Below are 24,322 nucleotides of genomic sequence, written 5' to 3' on the forward strand. Positions count from 1 at the left end.
ACTTATTTCTTTATCATGATCACAAATAAATAAAAATCATCATAAATTTATAAAAGCATTTAACACTACAATCTTTTTTAAAACCTTAACCTGAATGCATAGACATGTCCAATTTTCCTTTTTTCGAAAAGTACAAACAATAGACTACTTCCTGTTGTAGCAAGAAAAGTACAAGTTAAAATATATTAGCTCCCAAGAAAGTTACAGTGACTTGAAGTAACTTGGCTTGTAATCGCAATTGGATTTTATAAGCTCGAAAGACAGGGTACAGTGATTTTGTTTATAAATTGTGTTTTTGAAACAGTTAATATCAATGTAAGGCAATTGACAGTAGTGATGGAAATCGGGTGAAATTTCACCCAATCGATTACAGGTTCAATCGGATGGGATATAATCGATAACTTTCTGGTTGATAATTGCCTGAACAAGAAAGAAGAGACGTAAAATAACCTGATAGACTGCATCCAAAATAGTTATTATATATAATTATAATGACCTACAAATAAATAAAAAGATGGATGTTGCTATTATTTCAGTTACAATACAGTACCCATAACTTAAGTAGTATTTTGACATGGACTTATTATATGTACATGACCAGATACATTTAAGCAGGAAAGGAATTTAACGGCCCTGATTTAACAACAGATTTATATTTTTAGTATGTATGTAATCAGTACAGTCCATTTACTTAAAAGAAAATTAAATATCTACATGTAGCTGGTTTGGACGCATTTGCAATGAGGGTCTGCTGAATAACAGAAGACAAGTTAACCTTTTTTCTATGGGTGTCAAATGATGAACACCATTTTTTAGTTTTGACTAATAAAAAACTTTAATAATTTTACTCTTGTTGAATCAGAGGCCTTATGTTAAACAGAACCCACTTTTGCATATATGTTTCAGATAGCCGTATTGAGTAGAAGATTTTCCATTTATAAAAATCCTGTCTGAATTTAAAGAAGTACAATGCTAAGTTATTTGTTCACTGGATGAGAAAACAATTCCACATCATTTGCGTCCATCGCAAGGAAAATTATTGTCAGAATTAACTCCCTTTGTTATGGTGAGTAATTTTTCACGACATCGCGAATCGGAATTTATGTTAATCAATTATTGTCGCTCTAATCATCGGCAACTAGCGACAATCGGAACATCACTAATTCACAGTGATTGTTTGGATGTTGATCAGCCTAGAGTATTGAGCCTGATCAGACTGCATGTTTGTACAGGCTGGCATGGAGCAAAACTGGTTGCCAAGCCTATGCAGTTTCAGCTATTGTAAAAAAATAAATGACTTACTGCGTGAATTGAATTTCTGAATCTGCCTGGAAGAAGCATACATTGATATCTTTGTGAGTTAGGGAGAACACGTTGGGACGGTCTGCTGAGTCTCCTATCACCTTTACAGAATGACCAGGTAAAGGTAAAGTCTGTATCGCTGCAACATCCTGTAATTTAAAAATATAATATAGTACACTTTTTATTCTTTTATCCATAATGTTTCGCAATATAATTGCCCTGTTCCATTGGCCTACTTTTAATTTTGTAAACTTAGTTTGTATATAAAAATCCTTTAAGCAAACTTACAATGCCATTAGGCCAGCGTGCACAGTCATGTTGGTTGACCTGTCTCTAAAATATGGCCTTTCATTAGAATGATTAAAAGCATTTTACATTTCTGTTGTTTGGGTCTATTTTGTTGTTGTTTCAGTTATATCCTTTTGGTAAAGATTTTGGAAAAAGTAAAATCTAATTATTAACATAAATAGTAAAATTTTATTAGGTTTGGTTTTTTCCACAGTTTTTTTAATTGTAGAATACTGCTTTCACAAATCATGTTGAAAGTAGAAAATTTTTGACAATTACTGTATAATAAGTTATTTATGTGAGGCCATAATTTTACCAATTCAACATTTTGGCTCTATTTTTACAGCAAGATATAAAAAAATATTCCTGCGTTCCTTCTTAATTATATATGACACTTAAATATTTCTTCTTTACAACAAGTCCACTAAAATTTAACCTTTTGAGAAAATTCTTAATTTTACAGCATCTTGTTTTATGGGTTTTTTTTGTCTTTTTTTAAAAAATTTTTATGGATGTTTCTGAAAAACCTTTAAAAAGCATTGCTTACTTTATGTTTCTTGTAAAAATAGAGAGCAAAATCATCATGAACGGTTATCCATTTTTTTGTCCATTTATGATCCTTGTCCATCACATTTAAATAACCACTTAGTATAGAAGCCTCATCTGCCTTGTGTATCTGAAATATATAATAAATACATACCGTAAATTCACATAATTTCCTGGGCATGAAATTTCGTGGTTTTGTCACAAGGAACGTTTTGTGGGCTCTAAAATTCATTGACTGTTTATTTTTCCAAAATGTAAAATGTAAATAAAGCAATAAAAAATAATTGTTAGATCTCGTGAATTTGTGACCTATCCACAAAAACCACTAAAACTAGTTCCCCATGAATATAAATGATTTTGCAGGAATCAATACTGCTCAATAACTTATTGACTACTGGGAAGGGTTTAAAATTACTTGTATAAAAGATCACAAACATGACACAATGTGCATAGCGCAACATCCAGGTTGCTGCTATCCTGAAGGTCAATGTCATACATAAAGGTCAAATATTCTTGTCTGAAACTTTTTCGGACTTTTGGAAGATTATGAATTAATTAAGAAAATATATGGACCAACTAATTATCAAGACTGCTTTTTGTAATAAGAATATGGTTTTATAAAATCATTTCAAACAATTAACAGTAATAGTATAAATACAAGTGAAATAAATGTATGCTACCCTTAACCTGCTAAATTTGTGTAATGGTTTTACCCAGCTCCAAATTTGGAACAGTCCATTTAAAGTTTAAAGGATTTTGATATCAAAGTAAAGAAAAATTTGAGCTACCAACAGCCTAGAGCCTGGTCAGACATCACAGGTGTGCAGACTCAGGACAGGCTCTATTCTGGTGACAAAGGTTTAAATTACTTTCAGTTAGGCTAAGGCCGCAACTGGATAATGGAGGAAAAATATTTTGCATACCTGAATGGCTGGTTTAGGTGATATAGGCGTAACTTCCGTTGATAACTCTAGAGAGCTAACACTTCCTTTTCCTTTCTTCAGTATATCGTAACATTTCTGACATACTCTATTCATCTGGTTACTGTCATAGGCTAACTGGACTTTCTTAGATGAACACTTGTTACAAAATACCTGTAATATATAGTTAGTTATAGCAATAATGGCATGGTATTAGTTGTCCCTGGAAATAGCATTATAAATGTATCACAAAATTACTGATTAAGACTGTTCATGGTCCCTTATACAAATTTCATTTAACTACAATAACAAGAGCTGTTTGTAGGGTATTCTTTTCTATTCTCAGTACTTGATAGTAAAACAAGAGCCTGATTAATATTTCTTAGTTCAAAAAGGGCCATAATTCTTCCAAAATTCATGTCTTACTTATGGGCCTTGGATAGTGACCTCCTATTATGCTCTCAAATAAATGTGTGAAGTTTCAAGCCATTCCCTTCAGTAGTTTTAGAGATACTAGCTTGCACACAAAAACTTAACCAAAGTGTGACACCGACATTAGTACAATAGCTCTCTCTGTTCTTCAAAATACTCCCGCTAAAAACTGAAACTATCAAACAAGAAATAATTGCAGATTGGGGAAAGACAATAGATGAAAATAAATCCAAATATCAATCCTAATTGTTTACGCAAGCATTACATTTGTATAATATAGAAAAGTAACCACCTTGCCACATGCCCTACAATGGTGCCTCCTTTTTATGGCTGTGAACTTGTCCTGACATGACATACACATTGTCACTTCCTCGTCCTTTACCCACTGTGGAGACTTCTGTCCTAACTGGTTACCCTACAAAAGCAAACCAATCTCTTATCATATCCAGAACCATTCTTGTACACAACCTGCTTACTTTCTTACATAAATTTGTTCAGCTTCCATTTTTTTAACTCTTCATTATAAATATAGGGATATCAAGTTCAAAATTTTAAGTTAGTCAGCCAACAGTATAGAGCCTGCTAGGACAGCATGAGCAGAAGGCAGTTAAGGCTACCTAACACTTTCAAATGTCCAGGCTTTTCTGGCTCAATACTAGTGGCAATGGCTTATCACTTTCTATTTCAGCTGAAATATTTATCTAGTACCAGTCTTAAGTTCAAGCATCTGATTGGCTGATTCAAAGCACAAATTCAAATTCAACCAATGACAGTGTTCAAGCTGGAGACTGGTATATGAAAGTTAGCTTCTTTTTATGAACAAATATTACACAACAACATCAAGCTTTCGATATAGAACTGCTTTGAAACCTTATGGTAAAGAAGTTAATGCATCAATCAAATTTCATTTCTTATGATTTAAGTTACAAACATGTAGCAAACAGGACATTAACAGAATATAAAATAAAATCATTGAATATCATTCCACTCTAAAATATACCAAGCAAATCTAATATTTCATACCTTTCATCAACATTAAAAAAGCTCTTAATAATATGACAAAAGCAAAACGTATTCCAAATAAAATGCCTAATAAGCTGGAACAAGAATTTAAACCAGACTAAACTTGTTCCCAACTTTGTTGTACTAAGAGTATAATTATGTATGTATTCCTATATAAATGTGATATATCTAGTGCATGCAACAGACTGATAATTCAAGATACATTTCTGCAGAATTATTTTCAAAAACGTTTTTATTTTCATTTTTTTTGTCATTAGCACCCCTTTAACTCTGTAAGTTGTTTATTTTTTATGATTATTTTTAACAGTCCCCACCTTTTCGAAGATAAAGGGGACATAGACATGGGCTCCATCTCTCTGTCTGTCTGTCTGTCTGTCCATCCAGCCGTCATTAAGAGATTTTGAAATAACTTGGCACAAATAATCACCATTATATGACAATGTGTCAAAAGCAACATGAAGACTCCTACCTCAAAGGTCAAGGTCACAGTTAGAGGTCAAAGCTTAACATGGTCTGTTTTATTGTTCGCTTTGTGTCCAGTGCACAACTTCTCCATTCATGAAAGGATTTTGATATCAGTTTGCACATATATGAACAATATTAAGACAATGTGCCATTTGTAACACCCAGACCTCTACCATCAAGGTCACACATAGAGGTCAAAGCTTAACATGGTCTATTTCCTAGTCCAGAGAATAAATCCAAAAGAATGCAAGAGATTCCAGTTAAAATTAAAAATATAAATAGGTAATAGTGCACTGCGAGATAACCATAACTCCATCTCAAATAATTTTCTAATTATCTCCCCTTATTTAGTTATTTTCAGTGAAAAAACTGCTGAAATGTACTTCTATTGACAAAGTCACAAGAATTATCTCCTTATTTCATTATATTTCTATAACAAATTTACTGTTGAATGTGCAGATCTAGCATTTATCAAGATTTTGCACTAATAGTCAAGACCCGTTGCTCAAACATTTGAAATAACACTATTGTTCACATAAAACTTCCCTAACGGGGATGTTGGTAACATTGTTACAAATTCTTGTTAAATTCAAATATTAACCTGTGCAGAAAATTAAACTTTACTAAAGAATGGTAATTAACTACGAGTAACTAATTAGCAGAAAGTTGAAAAATACTAAAGTAAATACATGTACTAATTAGAAGAAAGTTTAAACTGACTGTATTTGTGTTTTGACAAACTTACATGATACAAAATAAATATTTTCTCTTTTTGCAAAAGAAAAAGACATCATAATGAGTACACAGAGAGTCTGCTGTCTATTTATATGATACCACACAGAAGAGAATATTATAGTACATGCATATGATGGACCACTAAATTTGGTCTATACATGGATAAAATTGAAAACAAAGAAAAAAAATTTTTTCTTTAAAAAAATGAATCTTTGAGTTTCTGATGAAACATAAGAAATTTTATAATCTTAGATTGTTACCCATCATGTGTTCAAATAAAATTACAGTAATTCAAACTTACAGAGCTTTTATAGTTTGTTTTGTTTAACCTGTACCACCCTATACATCTTCAATGGACTTGTCCATCTGTCAATCTGGACCAAACCGTTCATAATTTTTTAGGGAAATTTTGAAAATAAGTATTGATTGAATTGTGATTGAATTGTGAACAAGAAGCCATGTTATGCAATGAAAACCAGATTTTCAACGACCAAGTTTTGATGTGACAGCTATCAATATGGTAGGTCAAAGTGCACTGCAGTTATTGAGTAGAAGCTGAAAATTCTATTGAGTATTGTAAGCAAATGACCTTGACCTTGCTCCCAAATATCTAAGTGGCAATCCAAAGCTGCCACACAGCAATTTTGGTGAAGCAAACTCAAGTTATAATGTGAAAACTGAACTTCTTTCTTTTAAGCAACATTGACCTTGTTCACAGACCCCTGAGTAGCAATGCTAAGTTGCCTCTTGAAATAAGCTGCCCATACACCAAGTTTTGTGTCAATAGGCCAAAGCAAACTCAAGTTATTGAACGGAAACCAAAAGTTGACACCTGGCCGCCCGCCCACTTTGGCATTACAACAAATTATGGTGTGGAAATTTCTATTTTTAGCTATTTTTAGTAACAGTGATCTTTACCTTGATCACAGACACAGGGTAGCAATCCCAAGCTGCCTCTTGATATACGCTATCCATACACCAAGTTTGGTGTCAATAGGCCAAAGCAAACTCAAGTTATTGAATGGAAACCAAAAGTTGACACGTGCCCGCCCACGGACTTTGGCATTACAATAACCAGTTTTCGTTGAAAACCTGGTCAACAATGAGGATCATGACCACACAGCACTGATTGCCAGCTGATCTTGGTCTGCACTGGTCACATGAGTAAATTAATTCCTCCCCCCCCCCCCCCCATCAAAGTAAAGGTTTAGCTTAGTGCCAAATAATTACTGGAAATCATGTGACTCTCCTTAAAGGCTTAAAGTTGCAAATCCCATGTTGAGACACCTTACTGTCTCCCTACTGTGCCAATTCGGCGAGCCATCGAGATAATTAAAGAAGCCTGTTTCAATTTCAAAACTAAACAGAGCAGAATTAAGTTTGATAATACATATATAAGGAAAATTTTGGTTTAATGCAATAAATTATATATTAAATATACAATCATGTATATGTACTTTATTTTCCTTTCTTAGAAGAATGCCCATGCTGTAAAAACAACTTCATCTAGCCTACTTTCCCTTCAAAACTTGTACAACCAGAAATTCAAATAAATGTTTAAATGGCACCTAATTAAAAATAATTTTCTGCCCATGTTCAGTGTCTGCCATATCGAGAAGTTTTTTTTTTTATCAACAGATGAGGAAATTAGCCAAAAGAAAGAAGAAATTAAGAAAACTACAAAATAAAATGCAATTAGGAACCCAAAAACTTAGATTGAGACGTATTTTCTACAATTTTTTTCGCAACACAGTATTGATATTTGTTCTCTCTCTCTCTCTTTATAGCATGTATTTAATACAATCCACAATTTCAGGTATGAACTTTGACTATATATATTAATATTATATCCTAAGGTTCCATTGCAACATAAATATTTTCAGTTTGTACAAGATTTTGTAGCTATATATAAAGAATTGAGAGGGGACTATGCTGGATAATTTTGCTAACAAAATGTGTACCAGATTTTTTGCAGGTAATGATGTGGTGAAAAGAGATGACATGCTTGTTGATAAACCTAGAGATACTGTTGATTCCTGATAAAATAAAAACATGAATTAAATCAATTAACATGGAATCAAATCAGTTTATATGGAGTGAATCAATAAACATGAAATTGAATCACTTTATATGGAGGGAATCAATATTAACATGAAATTGAATCAGTTTATATGGAACAAAACAATTAACATGAAATTGAATCAGTTTATATGGAACAAATCAATTAACATGAAATGTAATCAGTTTTTATGAAACGAATCAATTAACATGAAATTGAATCAGTTTATATGGAGGGAATCAATTAACATGAAATTGAATCAGTTTATATGGAACAAATCAATTAACATGAAATTGAATCAGTTTATATGGAATGAATCAATTAACATGAAATTGAATCAGTTTATATGTAACAAATCAATTAACATGAAATGGAATCAGTTTATATGGAGCGAATCAATATTAACATGAAATTGAATCACTTTATATTGAATGAATCAATTAACATGAAATTGAATCAGTTTATATGGAATGAATCAATTAACATTAAATTGAATCAGTTTATATGGAATGAATCAATTAACATGACATTGAATCAGATTATTTGTAACAAATCAATTAACATGAAATGGAATCAGTTTATAAGGAGTGAATCAATATTAACATGAAATTGAATCACTTTATATTGAATAAATCAATAAACATGAAATTGAATCAGTTTATATGGAACAAATCAATTAACATGAAATTGAATCAGTTTATATGGAATGAATCAATTAACATGAAATTGAATCAGTTTATATGGAATGAATCAATAAACATGAAATTGAATCAGATTATATGTAATGAATCAATAAACATGAAATTGAATCAGATTATATGTAACAAATCAATTAACATGAAATGGAATCAGTTTATATGGAATGAATCAATTAACATAAAATTGAATCAGTTTATATGTAACAAATCAATTAACATGAAATTGAATCAGTTTATATGGAATGAATCAATTAACATAAAATTGAATCAGTTTATATGTAACAAATCAATTAACATGAAATGAAATCAGTTTATATGGAGCAAATCAATTAACAAACAGAATCAAATAAGTTTATATGGAGCAAATCTATCAATTAGCATAAAAATTGAATTAGTTTATGCATAGCAATGGGATCAAATCAGTTTATATGCAGCAAATCTATTCAAATCGTACAAATTTATATGGGATCAAATTAATAAACATGGAATAAACATCAGATCAAATTGGTTTAAATGCTGCAAATCAATTAACATGAAATTGAATCAGTTTGTATGGAGCAAATCTATTAATGTGAAATTAAAATCAGTTTATATAGAACAAATCAAGTGATTGGAAATTAAATCAGTTTAATATATGGAGAAAATCCATTAACATGGAATAAAATCAGTTTATGTGATACAAATCTATAAACATGGAATTAAATTGGTTTATATGGAAGTAATCAATAAACATACTGCATTAAATGAAATAAATTCACACTGAATAATGTGATGAAATAACAATGAGCAAACAGCCTAAAAACTAAAATATATATCTTTAATATGGAAACTATTTATAATTTCAAGCACACATATTCAATTCAAAGCAACATTCTATTATTGCTCACAATACAGGCAAACAATACATTTCACAATAATAAGAGTCACAAATAATGCATGCTAACTAGAACCAAACAATCAGCATTTTAACTAATATCGTACATAGGGCTTTATAGATCTACCAGTATATATATATTTATTTCAACACTCAAAGATTCCAATCAATTTAATCAAAATTTTTCCACAACCCGAGACCTCCTCTGTTTACCATTTATTGTCCATGAATATAAGCAATTCAGTTTATTTGCATTTAAACTGATACACTATACATGTGTATTTATATTTTTGTCATATCTGCATTTCAAATATGGAATGTTGCACTAGCAGCATCTTAATTTGTCACCTTAGTGCAGTTACAGGTTAACTCCTATTAAATAGTATAAGGAGTTTACCCATTACTGCTCTAAGGTGACAATATCCATCTAAAATGTTAGTTTCTATATATTTTTATTAGTTTTTGGATTAAATCACATTATAAGTAAGCAGAGATGAAATGATTTATACAAGTTAAGAGATACATGATTAGTGACCTTCATCCATTTAATATTTTTTTCATATTTTGCTAAAAAATGAAAATTTGGAGTACCAGTGACTTGCCCTGCATTAAAGGGTGTAGTGGTGGTGAAAATTATGAAAACTTTTAGAACTACAGAAGCGTGTACTTATTTGAGCCGAGTCACAACAAAACCAACATACATGTAATGGTCTGCGCAGTCTGATCAGATTCCATGCTGTTAGCTTACAAACTCTATTACAAGTAGAGAAACTGATAGCGAACAGCATGGATCCTGATCAGACTGCACATATGTGCAGGCTGGTCTGGATCCATGCTGGTCGCAAACCCACTATGTTGGTTTTGTCATGATGCGACTCATTTTAATCTCTTTTAATTTAATATAGGGCATATCTGAATAGAGTCCTAGCAAAAAGTGTCACTGTTTTGTAACACTTGTGGATTTATTATTTGAAAACAGAATAAACTATGTATCTTAACAAAATATTTATATAATGAAATTTTCAAATAATATATTCAAAAGGGTTAGCAAGTATTTCGCATCATGTGCTACCTACATAATCAGAATCTACAGACATTATTCATTAATCTATGTTCTTTGTTTTGTGTTGGGTGTTTGATTTTTATAAAGATACAAAGAAATACAAATTCTACTAATCAAAGACGCCCAAAACAGCTGTACTGTATACCAGTACCCTTTAAAACATTGCGTTGTCCATGGTTACCATGATCAAAAAATAAATAAAAATAATTAAGTGTTGGTAGGACTGTACAGATAAAAAAATACAGGCTGGCAAAAATCTATACTGGTGTCATAGGCAAGTCAATGTTACAACATTGGTTCTGAGAAATTTGAAAAAAAAAAGGTCCTCACTCACCAGATCTGGATGGTTGTCAGCTACAGGGTTTGGCGGCCCGGGATCTGATTTTACTCTACATAATTTTGATTTATGATGGTAGTCTGTGACCACTTGTTGGAATGTCTGAAAAATATAACACATGGTAATATAAATATAGGGAACCAGTCGAGACTTTAACACTGAACTTGTGCTAGACATAAAATAAGGAACTTATTTAGTTATTTAATTAAAGTGACATCTGACTAAAATTATAAAAAAAATTACACTTACTGCAAACCAGTCCAAGCCTTGACCACTGTTGGCCCTGTAAAAAAACAAAAACAAACACTTAGATATTGAAAAATGTGATGGAATGAAATTGTATTTTTTAATTTGTCCTCAAAATCTGCTCAGTTTTTCCATACCCTGAATGTTTGTGCACTATCTCCCTTTAATTCTCCTAATATAACAACAAGAAATCATTTTTGTTACTAAATATAGAATCTGTTTCACTGTCGAGCAGTAATTACTGTCTAGCGGAGCCAGTTCAACTTGAACTACCTACCATATAAAAACTATAATTATATTTATTTCTGTAATGAATGAGAACCTATGTGTACTTCAAATACAAAAAATATTCATGAAAGTAATTGCAAAAGGCAAGACAATTCTCCTTTTACTGTAATGCCTATTTAAATACCAATCTCAAAGCTATTTTATCCTTACTTTCCAAACACATATCAATCTTTTTAGCCTTCCCTGTTATTTTGTCTCATTTAGGTACCATTCTACTAAATAACAAAACCCATTCTCTATGGAGATAAAGAACAAAATGTAGATAAATGTAAGAACAAAATTTAGTTAAATCTATCCATCCTACATGTTTCCATGGTTACCAATTTTAACTACCATCCCTTTAAATCTATTTGCCTCTGTTGCTATAGTAAATAGGTAAATTAAAACTGATTGTTTTACATTTCTATTTGTTTAAACACTAAACAGCATAAAAAGCAAAAAGTCTCCAATTTTCCCCTATAATTATGTAAAAGCCTGTTTCAAAAAAAATATTGAAACATAAGAATTAATATGATCAAACTCATTCCTGGGACTAACCCACACAAGCCTGATATTCTTTGTTCTCCCAATAAAGGCCAGTTATAAAAAATGTTCAGGGTTATTGCTATGCTTATACTTAAAGCTAAGCAATTCTTTCCTTAGTACACGATGATACATTTTTCAAATGTGAGCTGTACAAGGAGCAGCATGCTCTACTTTTCTCAGTACTTGATAATAATGGGGCATAACTCTGAAAAACTGCCACATAGAAACATTTTCCCTTGATAGTAAACAAGAGTTTTTAGTTTGAAGTGAATATCTATGATAGTGTTATGAGCAAAAAATCAACTTTCAGTGTTACCTAGCTGCCCTTTAGGAATGCATTATAATTTTGATCATGAACAAGTATTCCAAGCTTGAATAGAAAAATTTTGACTGTTTTTGAGAAATTAACCTTAAGGTTAACCAAGGCAAAAAAGTGGTGTTACTTAATTCCTGAAAATAATATTTAAAGACAATCAAAATCTGAGATCTTGAGATCAAATGAGATTGCAAAAACATTTAAACATTATTACGCACTCATCTAGGAATTCTACAGTCTTCTCAATACATTTAACACAGAATGTGTTTTGTATGGTTTGATTGTCCCCTGCCGTTATTTCCATCCCATCTACACTCAGTCGAGCCCGGAGTTTATATGAACCCATCATTTGTTCTGAACACACTAGTAGTAAATCGTTAAACTGAAAAAAGAGAAGAGAAGATGAAAATGTTTAAATTTTTCACTTCTTCAACGATAACTTAATTATATAGTTTCTTGTATAGGTCGCACAGTCAGTTTAGGATCACTGACTTTAAATCATTTACCCACCAATACCCCCACCCCCTCTGGCCATACACATACACTGTTGCTTGGTAACCCATCAGGGACTTGGAATGCTTTTATGTTAGGAAGTTATACATCTAATTCACAGTATGGTCGTGGTTCTACTAAGATGTCTGCTTGAGCATAAAATATTGTCCTGAAGGGCACTGGAGGTGTTCCTCCACCACCAGTAAAGCTGGTAAAATTGCATTTGACCTTTATATTGGTCAAAATCCAACCAAGGGAAAAATAAAACACCAACAAATAAATTAAAGTTATGCACCAATATGTCTGAAAAAAATTATAAATAAATAAGTAAAGAATGGTGAAAATATTACATGACAGCTGATTATGTTGAAATTGCATTTTAGCTACATTCTTAAATATCATCAATATTCATATAAAATGAAGAAAATACAGCAAAATAAAACCACTCCCAAATAAAAGCTTAAAGTCCAAGTCTTACTTTCAGACTTGAAATGTTCATAAAAGTAAAATGTTGATGAAAATGTGTCCTGCTTATCTATTTATAATATATAAAAATTTTAAAGCAACACAGGCCCTTTAATAACATAATACAAATTTTTACTCACTAAGAAAATATATCTTGCTTGCTTTTCTCCACTGCGAGCTGATATTTTTGTTATTGGCCCTTCTTTCACAAGCTCTCTGGTTGGACTGACTAAATCATTGGTCCCTTCTCCATTCAACCGAGGTATTATGTTTAATAACTTGTGAAATTTATCCTAAAATAATACAAATATAGCATTTTTGATATACTTGTGAAAGTATCTGAGTATGTACAGAATACAATCCATGGTTAACCGATGACATATAATGTAGTATTATTGAATATATACCAAGTGTAACCAATGACGGTGGTGGTATTGGTGGTATTGGTAGTTTTCACTCCGGATCATGGCAGGAAGCCACCTTGAAGTTTCAAGATCACAGTTCAGTCCCCGCACCGTTCCTGGGTAAGCTGTCAAGCAGTTTCCAGTAAAAAAGTTTCCTTCATTTCCGCCCAAAGGAACTGAAATTCTGTACATGCCCCGGGCAAAGGTCAGTGTAATGCCGTAGGAGGATTTCACGATCAATCCAAACCAAATGCCTGCACTGTTGGGAAAATTGGGGGGCCCGTTTCACGTCCAACACCTTCCAAGACAAAACCAAAAGGTGATGGTGGAATTAAACACATTCATCTATTGACTTGTTTCTTTACTTAGTTCAGCTGCACTTGAACGAAAATATGCGACTCACAAATTATTTAAAGAATTCATTAACCAAGAATCTTTCCTTTAAATAACAACTTTTGTGCCTTTCATTTTTTTCAAAATTTCTGTATGGTTTTAACAGAGAAAATGTTATAATTCAAACACAAAGTGACAGCAGTAATCAGTAAAATCTCTTAATGATCTTTTTTATACATTAATGTACAAAGTTTCTTTCTAAAATAATGATAATATAATAGAAAAAAAAACATACAACTGAGGATATATTTTTTCTAATTTAACACACACAAAAAAAATATCCAATTATTCTTAGAATTTCATTACTCTTGAAATAAGATACCAAACTTCATCACAATTTCCAAACATTTCCTGAAAATTTACATCAATTAAAAAGTAATTTCACCATTATAATTAAATAAACTATTGATCAAAACACAAATTTACGCATGTTTCTCTCTATTGTCAAATGAACTAAACTAGAATTTATTTGTTTACAGAAAATTTAAATGTTTGGGGTTTATAACTATTTTGTTAAAAGGAATTGAGCTCTAGAGTTCACTCCCCTGCTACTCCAACTAAAATTACTATTACGAGTAGACTTTCCAATGAAAATTGAAAACCAAGGTCTGTGAAGGTGACTATTTTTCACCTTGCACCTAACAGAACCTTGGCTGCATCCTTATCAAAGGTCGTACATTTTAGACGTATTACTGTGCAGTGTACAATATTGATTTACAAAATGTCATACACTTAATTGTAAGGCTGTCTTACTAAACACATTGTTATGATTAAAATGGATGTATTTGATAAGAGGGGCCCCTGGTGTTTCTCCTCCAAAAAGTGAAATTAAAGTCCACCAGATTCTGGTAGCGACTAAATAAATACATGTACTGTATAAGTGGTTAAACTCAGAAATATCACAAAAATTTTCCTCTAAGCGAAAATCATATTTCAGTTTTTCACTCTAGCTTCGAACCAGTGATTTGCTAATATTTCCACTCGCGCAATGTTTGGAATTTTAAATTCGTTAACTTTCGAAATGAGACACATCCTATAATACAGTATCTATTACACACACTATAAAGAGAAGGATTTAATAAATACATACCAGCTTCTTCATGGCAGTATTGGAATGACTGGCAGCCTCAGTCACAAGGTCCAAGGCTTCTGTAAATGGCAAGAGAAATTTATGTGTAGACAACATTTATATGTTTACATTTGAATTTCATTTAAATGTCATTGTGTGGATATAAATGGATTTACTATTAGGGAAGAATATAAAAGTTATTTATAATTTTTTTTTATAGAACTTGAGGTCAATAATAACAAACCAAAATGACCAGTACTTGAACCTAATCAAAATAAAAAGAAATAAGTAGGGGCTGATCTGTTAAATTTTTGTGTTTTTTTTGTTTGTTTTTTTTTTTGGTGGGGGAGTGGGGATTTTATGTTGCACCAACACAGTATAGGTCATATGGTTACTTTCGAGCTTTACCGAAGGAGCAAGACATCAGGTGTTCTTCTGTGCATTATTTCAGGCATGAACGGGCACCAGCGTAAAACCACCGATGTTCCATGAGCTAGCTGGAAAGCTTCTTCGCATGAAAGAATTCATAATCAGGATTTGAACACACAGCTATGATGGGCAAGTGGTTTGAAGTCTTTGACCTTAACCACTCCGCCATGGACGCCCCTACCTTTAAATTTAGTTATAATTATAAATCTTCATTCGTGCATTACATTTTTATGTAAGTTATTAGTTAAAAAAAAAATAATAAAAGTGTGTCCAGACAAAATACTTACTTTGGGCATCAGGTCGATCTGGCGAGTCTTGTGGAAGTCTTTTTAAATAATCTGAAAAATGAAAAGGTAAAATGGAAATTACTGCAAAATCATTATTATTCATGGGGCACTAATTTTCATTGTTTACAATCCACGAATATAAGATCTATGAAATTTCATTTCGTCTGCTGTAAGATTATTTTGCATCACATTATTTACTTTTTACCTTTTGGAAAAATTACCAGTTCACGAATTTAAGGACCCTTGAAAATGTCTTTTTTGTGATAAGGCCACAAAGTTTCATATTCAGTGGAAAAGGTCTATAATAATCACTGCTAGCACTGGGAAACTGTTTTATTGTACTTCAATGATTTTTATTTATTTCATGAAATGTCATGGGCACATTCAATAAAACTTTGAATAGTCTCTTAAATATCTCCTTTATTACTATAAGAGAAAATTTATGGAAAAAAAAACAAATTTCATTTACATGACTGTGTATTACGTTTGGTCATGAAATCCCATTGATATTATTTTAATATTCTGTTAACAAATTCGATCAAAATTGCACCTGCGTTAAAATGTTTACATGATAATTTCAAGATCATGAAATTTTTACAATCTGAATATCATTTAAATAGCAATATGGATAAGTTAAAGAAGACATTGCCTTGGGGCTGCGTTCTGTGAACATGGCCTATCTTGGTTCTCATATTTTTTTAAAAATTTATTACAGAGCTTTCATGAACCAAGGCAGAGTGTCATGAATATTCATTAAGGTTCATAAAATTGCTCTTTATGTAATGACAGTCATGGAAATTTCTATTAAGTGATGATAATATTTTCTTGTAGCAACTGGTATTACCAGTATGAAACCAGTGCATACCAAGATCAGTCCCCCTTAAACCTACTGGCATAAAACTGATTTTACCCATGAAACCAGTGCAAACCAAGATCAGTCCGTATATTGGTGCCTTCTGATTATTTGGTGTGCACTTGATTCAGTCAATACATATCATATGAAAATTCCTTCTATACCACAATGGATTAAATACAAGTAGTTTTTTTCCCAGATTGAATGAATGGTCCATATCCATTAAGATAATTTTTAGGGTTTAAACTGTAATTTTGAAAGAAAAATTTTTACCTTTAAGGAGCTTTTTCGTATCTAGGCAACTCGTTGGATAGGCTCTAACATGTGATGCTGTAGGGTTTTTAGTTGTCCGTCATTCTGGTGGAGTTTTGCTTGATGAGAAAAACAAAGAAAATTCAAATAGAAATATAAGTTCATTTGCTACACTAGAGTTAAGGTAAGTCTTTACTCACAGCAATGATTTAAATTCTATCCCGCCAAAAAATGTCTTTAACATAAGCTAGTATTGTACTCAATGATCCAGTCATTTTTCCGTGAACGCGATTTATTTTTTTTCACCCAATACTTTGGCATTTTTCATTAATTTTTAAATTGTTTTAACAACCAGAATTTTATAATAGCGTTTAAAAAGGTTTAAAATTTATTTTAAATAAAATTTTAAAGCCCCCAAAAAATTTTTTTCTTCATTAAAGGAATTAAAACCCGTCTAACAAAAACACAAAAGGGCAGATTGGTTTTTTGCAAATAAAATTTTTATTTTTAAAAGATTATAGAAGGGGAACCTTCCACATTTCCATTTTTTTTTTTCCTGGGGGGCTTTAAACTTTGGGCTTAAAACCAAAGGGTAAAATTGTAAATGGTCTTTTTTAAAAATGTTTGCAAAACCCCGCATATTGAAATTTGGGAAAAAGGGGAACCATTTTTTAAAGTATATGATTTTAATTTTTTTTAACACTAAGAACTTTATCAAACTTAAAACATCTTGTTTCCAAAGAATTTTTATTATTTCCCAATTTTCTATGTCATACATGGCAAACATGGTGGGGGGGGGGGGTAAATGTCCGGGACAATATACAGAAAATTACAGAAAACCAACCAAAAAGTCACTGAATTTTGTATGTGCAAGCATTAATAGATTATAATTGCAATATTTATAAATGCAGTTTAGTAAAGGGGAAATTTACAATTCAGAACGTACTGAAAAACATAGAAGTTTACTCTTCACTAACATATCATATTTTGCTTTAAAATGACTAAAACACAGCAGAATTATGTACATATAAGGATTTCAAAATTCAAACAACAATTGGGCATCAAATTTATTCATTGTGTCAAGATGATATTTAGTTCTTTTGTGTCTCATTAATTTAACATAGTCATAGAACTTTTGCTTAATGTTTATCATCTTTGCAAGCCTGGTGTAGGCATATCTAAAATTATTTCAAAAGCTAAGAAAATTTCTGATGTTGGAACTGCATTACTCGGTCATTGACTGCAATTCAGCATTATTTTGACTTTTCATATTAAAGTCAGTTATGTTGCTACCTTAATAACAACTAAGAAGTGCCAGAGGCATGATATTTAAATAATGATAAACTTTACTTGATTCAAATCGTTGATATTGGAGAGCAAACAACCTTGCAATAATGACCTTGACCTTTGACCTATAGGACTAGAAATAAATATTTTTTCTGATCACTAACCTTTATATCCTGAAGAAGTGTAGCAAATCGCGGCGATTGTGACGTCCATTTATCAATCATGGCCATCGCCTTGTCATAATTCTTCACATACTCTGTATAGATCTTCAGGAAGGGCGCCAGCTTTGCCATTACATCACCAATCCTCTGAGAGCTTGACCTGGAACCAGAAAAAACAAGATGGATGACTGTCTAGATTCTGGATCAGTAGACGGGAAAATTGGGACAGTTGCCAGTCATTACACAAAATAATAATCAATCAGAAAAGTCAAAGAAGATAATAACATTCCTTTTGAAGAAATTCCCACCTACAGCGGCTGTATTAACTAATAAATTATACCAAATCAAGTCCAAATGTTTTAAACATGGCTAACATTGATAAATTTTATTCTTATTTTATTTTCAATTTCAATAATGAATAGTTTTATATTGAGTTTAAAGCTCACATGCTTTATAATACTGCATATTTTTAAATGCTGCATTTCATTGGATAATCGTGACATTTAATTGGCTAATTGGCTTATATACACGACTACTGTCAATTTATGAAGAAATCTCACTTTTTTTGTCTAAATAAGGAAGTTTGCTGTATTATAAAATCGTTATAGATATTCCTGAAAAATGTTTATAACTAATAATATAACTTAATCTCTTAAACAATGCCAAAACCCCAGTCAGCTGACTTTTCTTAAGAAATAAATGTACAGAAGTTCAACTGGTTGCAAGAGAAATCTGAGCTACTGAGAAACACCTTTTTCAGGTGTTTCATTTCTTATTCTTCCACAAAATTTCAAACAGGTTCAAATTATACTTTTGTATGATCTTGTGGACAAAAATAAATTATTATAATTAATTTGAATTTGAAACAGTCTATTGTTAATTTAAGAGATTATAAAAGGTAAAATAGGACCCATTGAAGGTAATTTTTACTCTAAGGAAGCTAACAATCTGGTCAGTGTGCTGAGACGTCCTAGCTGGTACAGATGTATAGACCCGCATGGCATTTTACTTGTGACATTCCCCTATTAAAACAATTAATGTAAACCTCCTCATAGCTGCCCTTTGTAAAGCAATAACCTCTTTACAATAAAAGCCTCATTTTTCTCCCAAAAAAAACTTCACAATAAAAAACCTGTCTTGAGCAAACACCTCTCGGCAACATTCAAATTCTTTGGTCTCCCAGGGTGTTGCTTAGCAGAGGTTTTACTGTACGTACCAATGCTGCATCCTATCTTCAAGTTGAGGGAGCAGGAAATCTTTGTGAAACAAGCATATAGGTTTTATGTTCGCAAACATTGTATTGATGTCGTCTGCTGGCAGGAAGTTACCGTTCTTGCTCTCCATGGTAACGCGGAAATGGAACGTCTACAAAAATATGCAAAAATATATTGGCTTAAAGTTCAGTCGTAAAGTACATTTTTGACTTTTTGCCATAATTTAATAAGTTTTCTGACTTACAGATTTTATTCATTTACTTTTAAAAAGACTATTTTGGTCTAACATACCAGTGTATAGCCATGCAAAGTTTGATAATTTCTATGCATAAACATGCATTTTTTTTACCTAGGACGGAAAAATGTTTAGAATAATAAGACATTTATTATAAACATTGTTAAATCAAATCTATTGTCTCATAAATCAGCTACCATATTAAACCATAATATCGGATGATCTTATTCAGAAGCTTTATCCTCAATCATTACAGATAAACATTACATAATAGTTGTATTTTGAAACAATACATATTAGTTTTATAGAGAATATAAATTTTGTTTGTTTGTTTTGCATGTAAGAAAGAAAAGTGAACAACTGGTTGCAATATTTACATGAGTGGCATACCCATACGTGAAAACATAACAGGTCATATGTTCATGAGTGGATATATATAATTTCATCTTATATGCAAACAAACAAGTCTTCTTTTTTATTTCAAAAGGAAGATTTATTGACTTTTGCTGCAAAATTTGTGATGTAACATGTTAATGTTGGAAATTTTCTGTTTTTGAAATTTCTCAAATTTCTCTACTAACGACATTCAATGTGCAAATTTTTATAGGTTTTCTGTAATAATGCACATTTGAGCCGTGTCACGACAAAACCAACATAATGGGTTTGTGACAAGCATGGATCCAGACCAGCCTGCGCATCCGCGCAGTCTGATCAGGATCCATGCTGTTCGCTGTCAGTTTCTCCACTTGTTATAGAGTTGATAAGCGAACAGCATTGGATCCTGATCAGACTGCGCGAATGCGCAGGCTGGTCTGGATCCATGCTGGTCGCAAACGCACTATGTTGGTTTTGTCGTGACACGGCTCATTTCTCTTATTTCAGCAAAATTGTAATAATACTTAAATGCTTTACACCATCATTCAAAATAAAGTTTGGCTTCTGTAAAATTATCAACATATATTATTGCACTATCTACTGACAGTAAGAGTTGGAATATATCTTCTGTTAAAATGTCTGCAGCTTTTACAAGGAAAACCACATGAGTGGGTAGAAATTATTCCCTGAAACTTGCTGAAAATATCATCCTTGTTGATTATAAACCTTTATTTTTCTCCATGAATTTAATATTGGTAAAAACCACAAAATTTCCACTTGATATTCTAAACATGTATAATATCTGATTTAGTCTAGGGAAAAATTATTTTACGTAATAGTAAATATAGATCTTAATCCCTTGTGAAATTCTTCCTTCTTATACCTGTTTTAATGTGGTTTCCATAAAAATACCAGTATAGGGAATAATTTAATATATAAAACACATGAAATGTTACATTTCTTATTAAGATTCCTGAAATTAGCAAAAACTTCAGGTTGTTAATCTTCCTAACTAAACCATATCTTTCTAGTCTTGAACAAGGTATTACTTGATCTACATTAAACTAGGTATTAACTGTTTAACCTAACTAGGCATTACATGATCTACCCAACTAACCAGGCACTACCTGTTTTACCTTACCAGGCATTACCTGATCTACCTAACTAGGCATTACCTGATCTACCTAACTAGACATTACATAATCTACCAAACTAGGCATTACCTGTTTTATCTAACTAGGCATAACCTGTTATACCTAACAATGCATTACCTGATTTACCTAACTATGCATAACCTAATCTACCTAACTAGGCATTACCTTATCTACCTAACTAGGCATAACCTGCTTTACCTAACTATGCATTACCTAATCTACCTAATTAGGCAATACCTAATCTACCTAACTAGGCATTACCTGATCTACGTAACTAGGCATTACCTAATCTACCTAACTAGGCATTACCTGATCTACCTAACTAGGCTTTACCTTATCTATCTAACTAGGCATTACCTGATCTACCTAACTAGGCTTTGCCTAATCTACCTAACTAGGCTTTACCTAATCTACCTAACTAGGCATAACCTGTTTTACCTAACTAGACATTACCTGTTTTACCTCACTAGACCATTCCTGATCTACCTAACTAGGCACTCCCTGTTCTACCTAACTAGGCATTACCAAATCTACCTAACTAGGCATAACCTGTTTTACCTAACAATGCATTTCCTGTTTTACCTAACTATGCATTACCTAATCTACCTAACTAGGCATTACTTGATCTACCTAACTAGGCATTACCTAATCTACCTAACTAGGCATTACCTGTTTTGTCTAACTAGACATAACCTGTTTTACGTTATTTACCTAACTAGGCATTACCTAAACTACCTAAATAGTCATTACCTGATTAAACCAAAAAATAAATATATTACCTGATCTATAAGGTTTAATCTAGCTACATAGGCCCTCTCAGTTGTAAGAAGTTCATGTGCGATCTGATGTAGCTTATCTTTGGGTTTCTCCTCTTCTTCCTATAGAAAAATAAATTCCCCATTCATTAATGAATCAAGTGTACTTAAAACTGATAAGCTAATTAGTACTGTTAGATAAAATAAACTAAAATAGCATTTGACATGAACAGCACCTAAAATATATCTCTATGTTTAATTGAATGAACAATTTGTCTACAATTTCATGACTGGGCTTGATAAGGCAATTGACTTGAACTAGACAATATAAATGAATACATGTAATAAGTTTTAGTTAAACCTAAAGACAACTAAATAAAACCATGAACAAAAATATTCTGTTGGAATTCTATTCTATGTACATTGTATATAAAGTTATGTATGTGCATTCAATGGGTCCATGGTCCCTGCGTTGAGAGGACACGGTCCCTGCGTTGAGAGGACACGGTCCCTGTGTTGAGAGGACATGGTCCCTGCGTTGAGAGGACATGGTCCCTGCGTTGAGAGGAAATGGTCCCTGCATTGAGAGGACATGGTCCCTGCGTTGAGAGGACATGGTCCCTGCGTTGAGAGGACATGGTCCCTGCGTTGAGAGGACTCATTGCCCCTTTGTGCATTATTTCAGGCACAAACAGGCACTCGAGTAGAACCACAGACATTTTGTAAGCTAGCTGGATAGCTCTCTCACATGATGCTGGCACTGCTCGAACCTTAGTAACAGTGGTGAGAGGCAAAGGGGTTTAAAGTCAGAGGCCTTAACAACTTTTTCAATTCAATTCATCTTCCATGAAATATTTTAATACAAAAGATGGGTGGAATTCCTTAATAATACATGTACAAGCAAAAAAAAAAACACTGATTAATTTGAAGTCAAAAGAAAAGTAACGTAAAAGATAAAGTCAGATGAAATCTTTAAATGTTTAAAACAACTCCTTTTATGTAAAAAGTTAGGTATCTGAAAAAGTGTAATCAAGTTCAAAAGCCACCTCTGGGCCTCAGTGCCTTGTCAAGATTAATGTCTATATGAAATAATAAGAAATATGAATTTCATTTAAAATTAACTGATACATTAATACAAAGCCAGAAAATGAAAAAATCAAATGTCAAAATCTGTCTGGCAGACTGTTTTTACATGAGACATGTGTAAATAGAAAATGTGTAACGGTGACAATTTACATGAAAAAAATAATAATAAATAAAGAAATAAAAAACAAAATAAAAAAAACAACAAGTAAAGTAATGTGATACTAAAATGAACATTGAAGACTGTACAAGGAAGATTTTTTCAAAAGATACCATTTCTTCCACACTATTTACAAATCATTTAAGCTGGAATGCACATATCATATAGAATGCACTTTCCAGTTCATTAATTTTTCCCAAGATTTCAATCTTTCCAATACCTTAAATTTTCATGTAATTCTTTTTTTTCAAACTCAAAAGTTATCTCCCTTTCTTACACCCATTTTCTTAGTGACATTAAAATTATCTCCCCTTCCAACAATCATTATTTTTTCTTTCTTCCAACAAACATTAATTTTTCTTTGTGATAATAATTGTACAATATAATTCAAAATAATCACAAACTTATCATTTGTTCATTAATATGTTTGGGATTTTTTTCCTACCTTTTTTAAGTCCAGTGATAAAATCATGCATGTTATCTGTTTAATTTAACTTCAAAATCAATTCATTGTTGAAAAGATTACATTTAAGAGAAAATCAGAAAGAAGTTAAATTATAATTTGCATAAACATATTTATCTTAAAAACCAATTTTCTACTTTTGAATTAATATCTATTTTACTATCTATTATTTAAAACATGGACTTTTAAAACCGTTTTATGAGCATTACACAAGATAAATTTAGATTTAAAAAGCACATTTAAAATGTAAACCACATGCTATAAAAGGTTTACATAATTATACAACATTTTCCTGTACAGCATTCCAGGCATATGCACTTGAAAACATTTAGGTGCAGCCCTCAAAACATGTATACATGCACAACAGCCAGATTTTTTTAATTAAAAACACAAGCATCTCTTACCTTTACATGTAAACTTAATTCCACCATATTTCTAATGTTTTTTTTTATATTTAAATTATATAAATCCAACCAATTTTATCATTTAAATAAATCCATAATTTAAATCACTCCTCAAAATATTGTAACAAGTGTAAGCTGGGATGTTATATAAATAAATTCCCAGTATAAAGAAAGTTTAGAAACAACCTATATAACAATGAATTTCGAAACAAAAATGATTCCTTTATCCACAAGTATATCCTCAAAAGAACTTCCTTTATTTAACAATAC

The 24,322-nt window shown here is 31.7% G+C and overlaps 1 protein-coding gene across 1 annotated transcript in view; it reads right to left on the reverse strand.

Moving 5' to 3' along the window:
- Positions 1-24,322, reverse strand: part of LOC132721758 (FYVE, RhoGEF and PH domain-containing protein 4-like) — an 88,346-nt gene that overhangs the window by 425 nt on the left and 63,599 nt on the right. Inside the window, exons 6-20 of the mRNA XM_060706124.1 lie at positions 21,967-22,065; positions 19,426-19,574; positions 18,213-18,369; positions 17,694-17,706; positions 15,657-15,707; positions 14,962-15,020; positions 13,215-13,367; positions 12,336-12,499; positions 10,992-11,025; positions 10,740-10,844; positions 7,673-7,747; positions 3,781-3,903; positions 3,060-3,230; positions 2,138-2,266; positions 1,303-1,451 (exon numbers count right to left, since the gene is read on the reverse strand). Coding sequence (XP_060562107.1) covers positions 1,303-1,451; positions 2,138-2,266; positions 3,060-3,230; positions 3,781-3,903; positions 7,673-7,747; positions 10,740-10,844; positions 10,992-11,025; positions 12,336-12,499; positions 13,215-13,367; positions 14,962-15,020; positions 15,657-15,707; positions 17,694-17,706; positions 18,213-18,369; positions 19,426-19,574; positions 21,967-22,065 — 1,631 coding nt within the window. The remainder of the gene's footprint in view (positions 1-1,302; positions 1,452-2,137; positions 2,267-3,059; positions 3,231-3,780; positions 3,904-7,672; positions 7,748-10,739; positions 10,845-10,991; positions 11,026-12,335; positions 12,500-13,214; positions 13,368-14,961; positions 15,021-15,656; positions 15,708-17,693; positions 17,707-18,212; positions 18,370-19,425; positions 19,575-21,966; positions 22,066-24,322) is intronic.

This window comes from Ruditapes philippinarum, unplaced genomic scaffold, assembly GCF_026571515.1.
Source record: "Ruditapes philippinarum isolate M1 unplaced genomic scaffold, ASM2657151v2 ctg1407_1_1_1_1, whole genome shotgun sequence".
In the NCBI taxonomy this organism is placed as follows: Eukaryota; Metazoa; Mollusca; class Bivalvia; order Venerida; family Veneridae; genus Ruditapes; species Ruditapes philippinarum.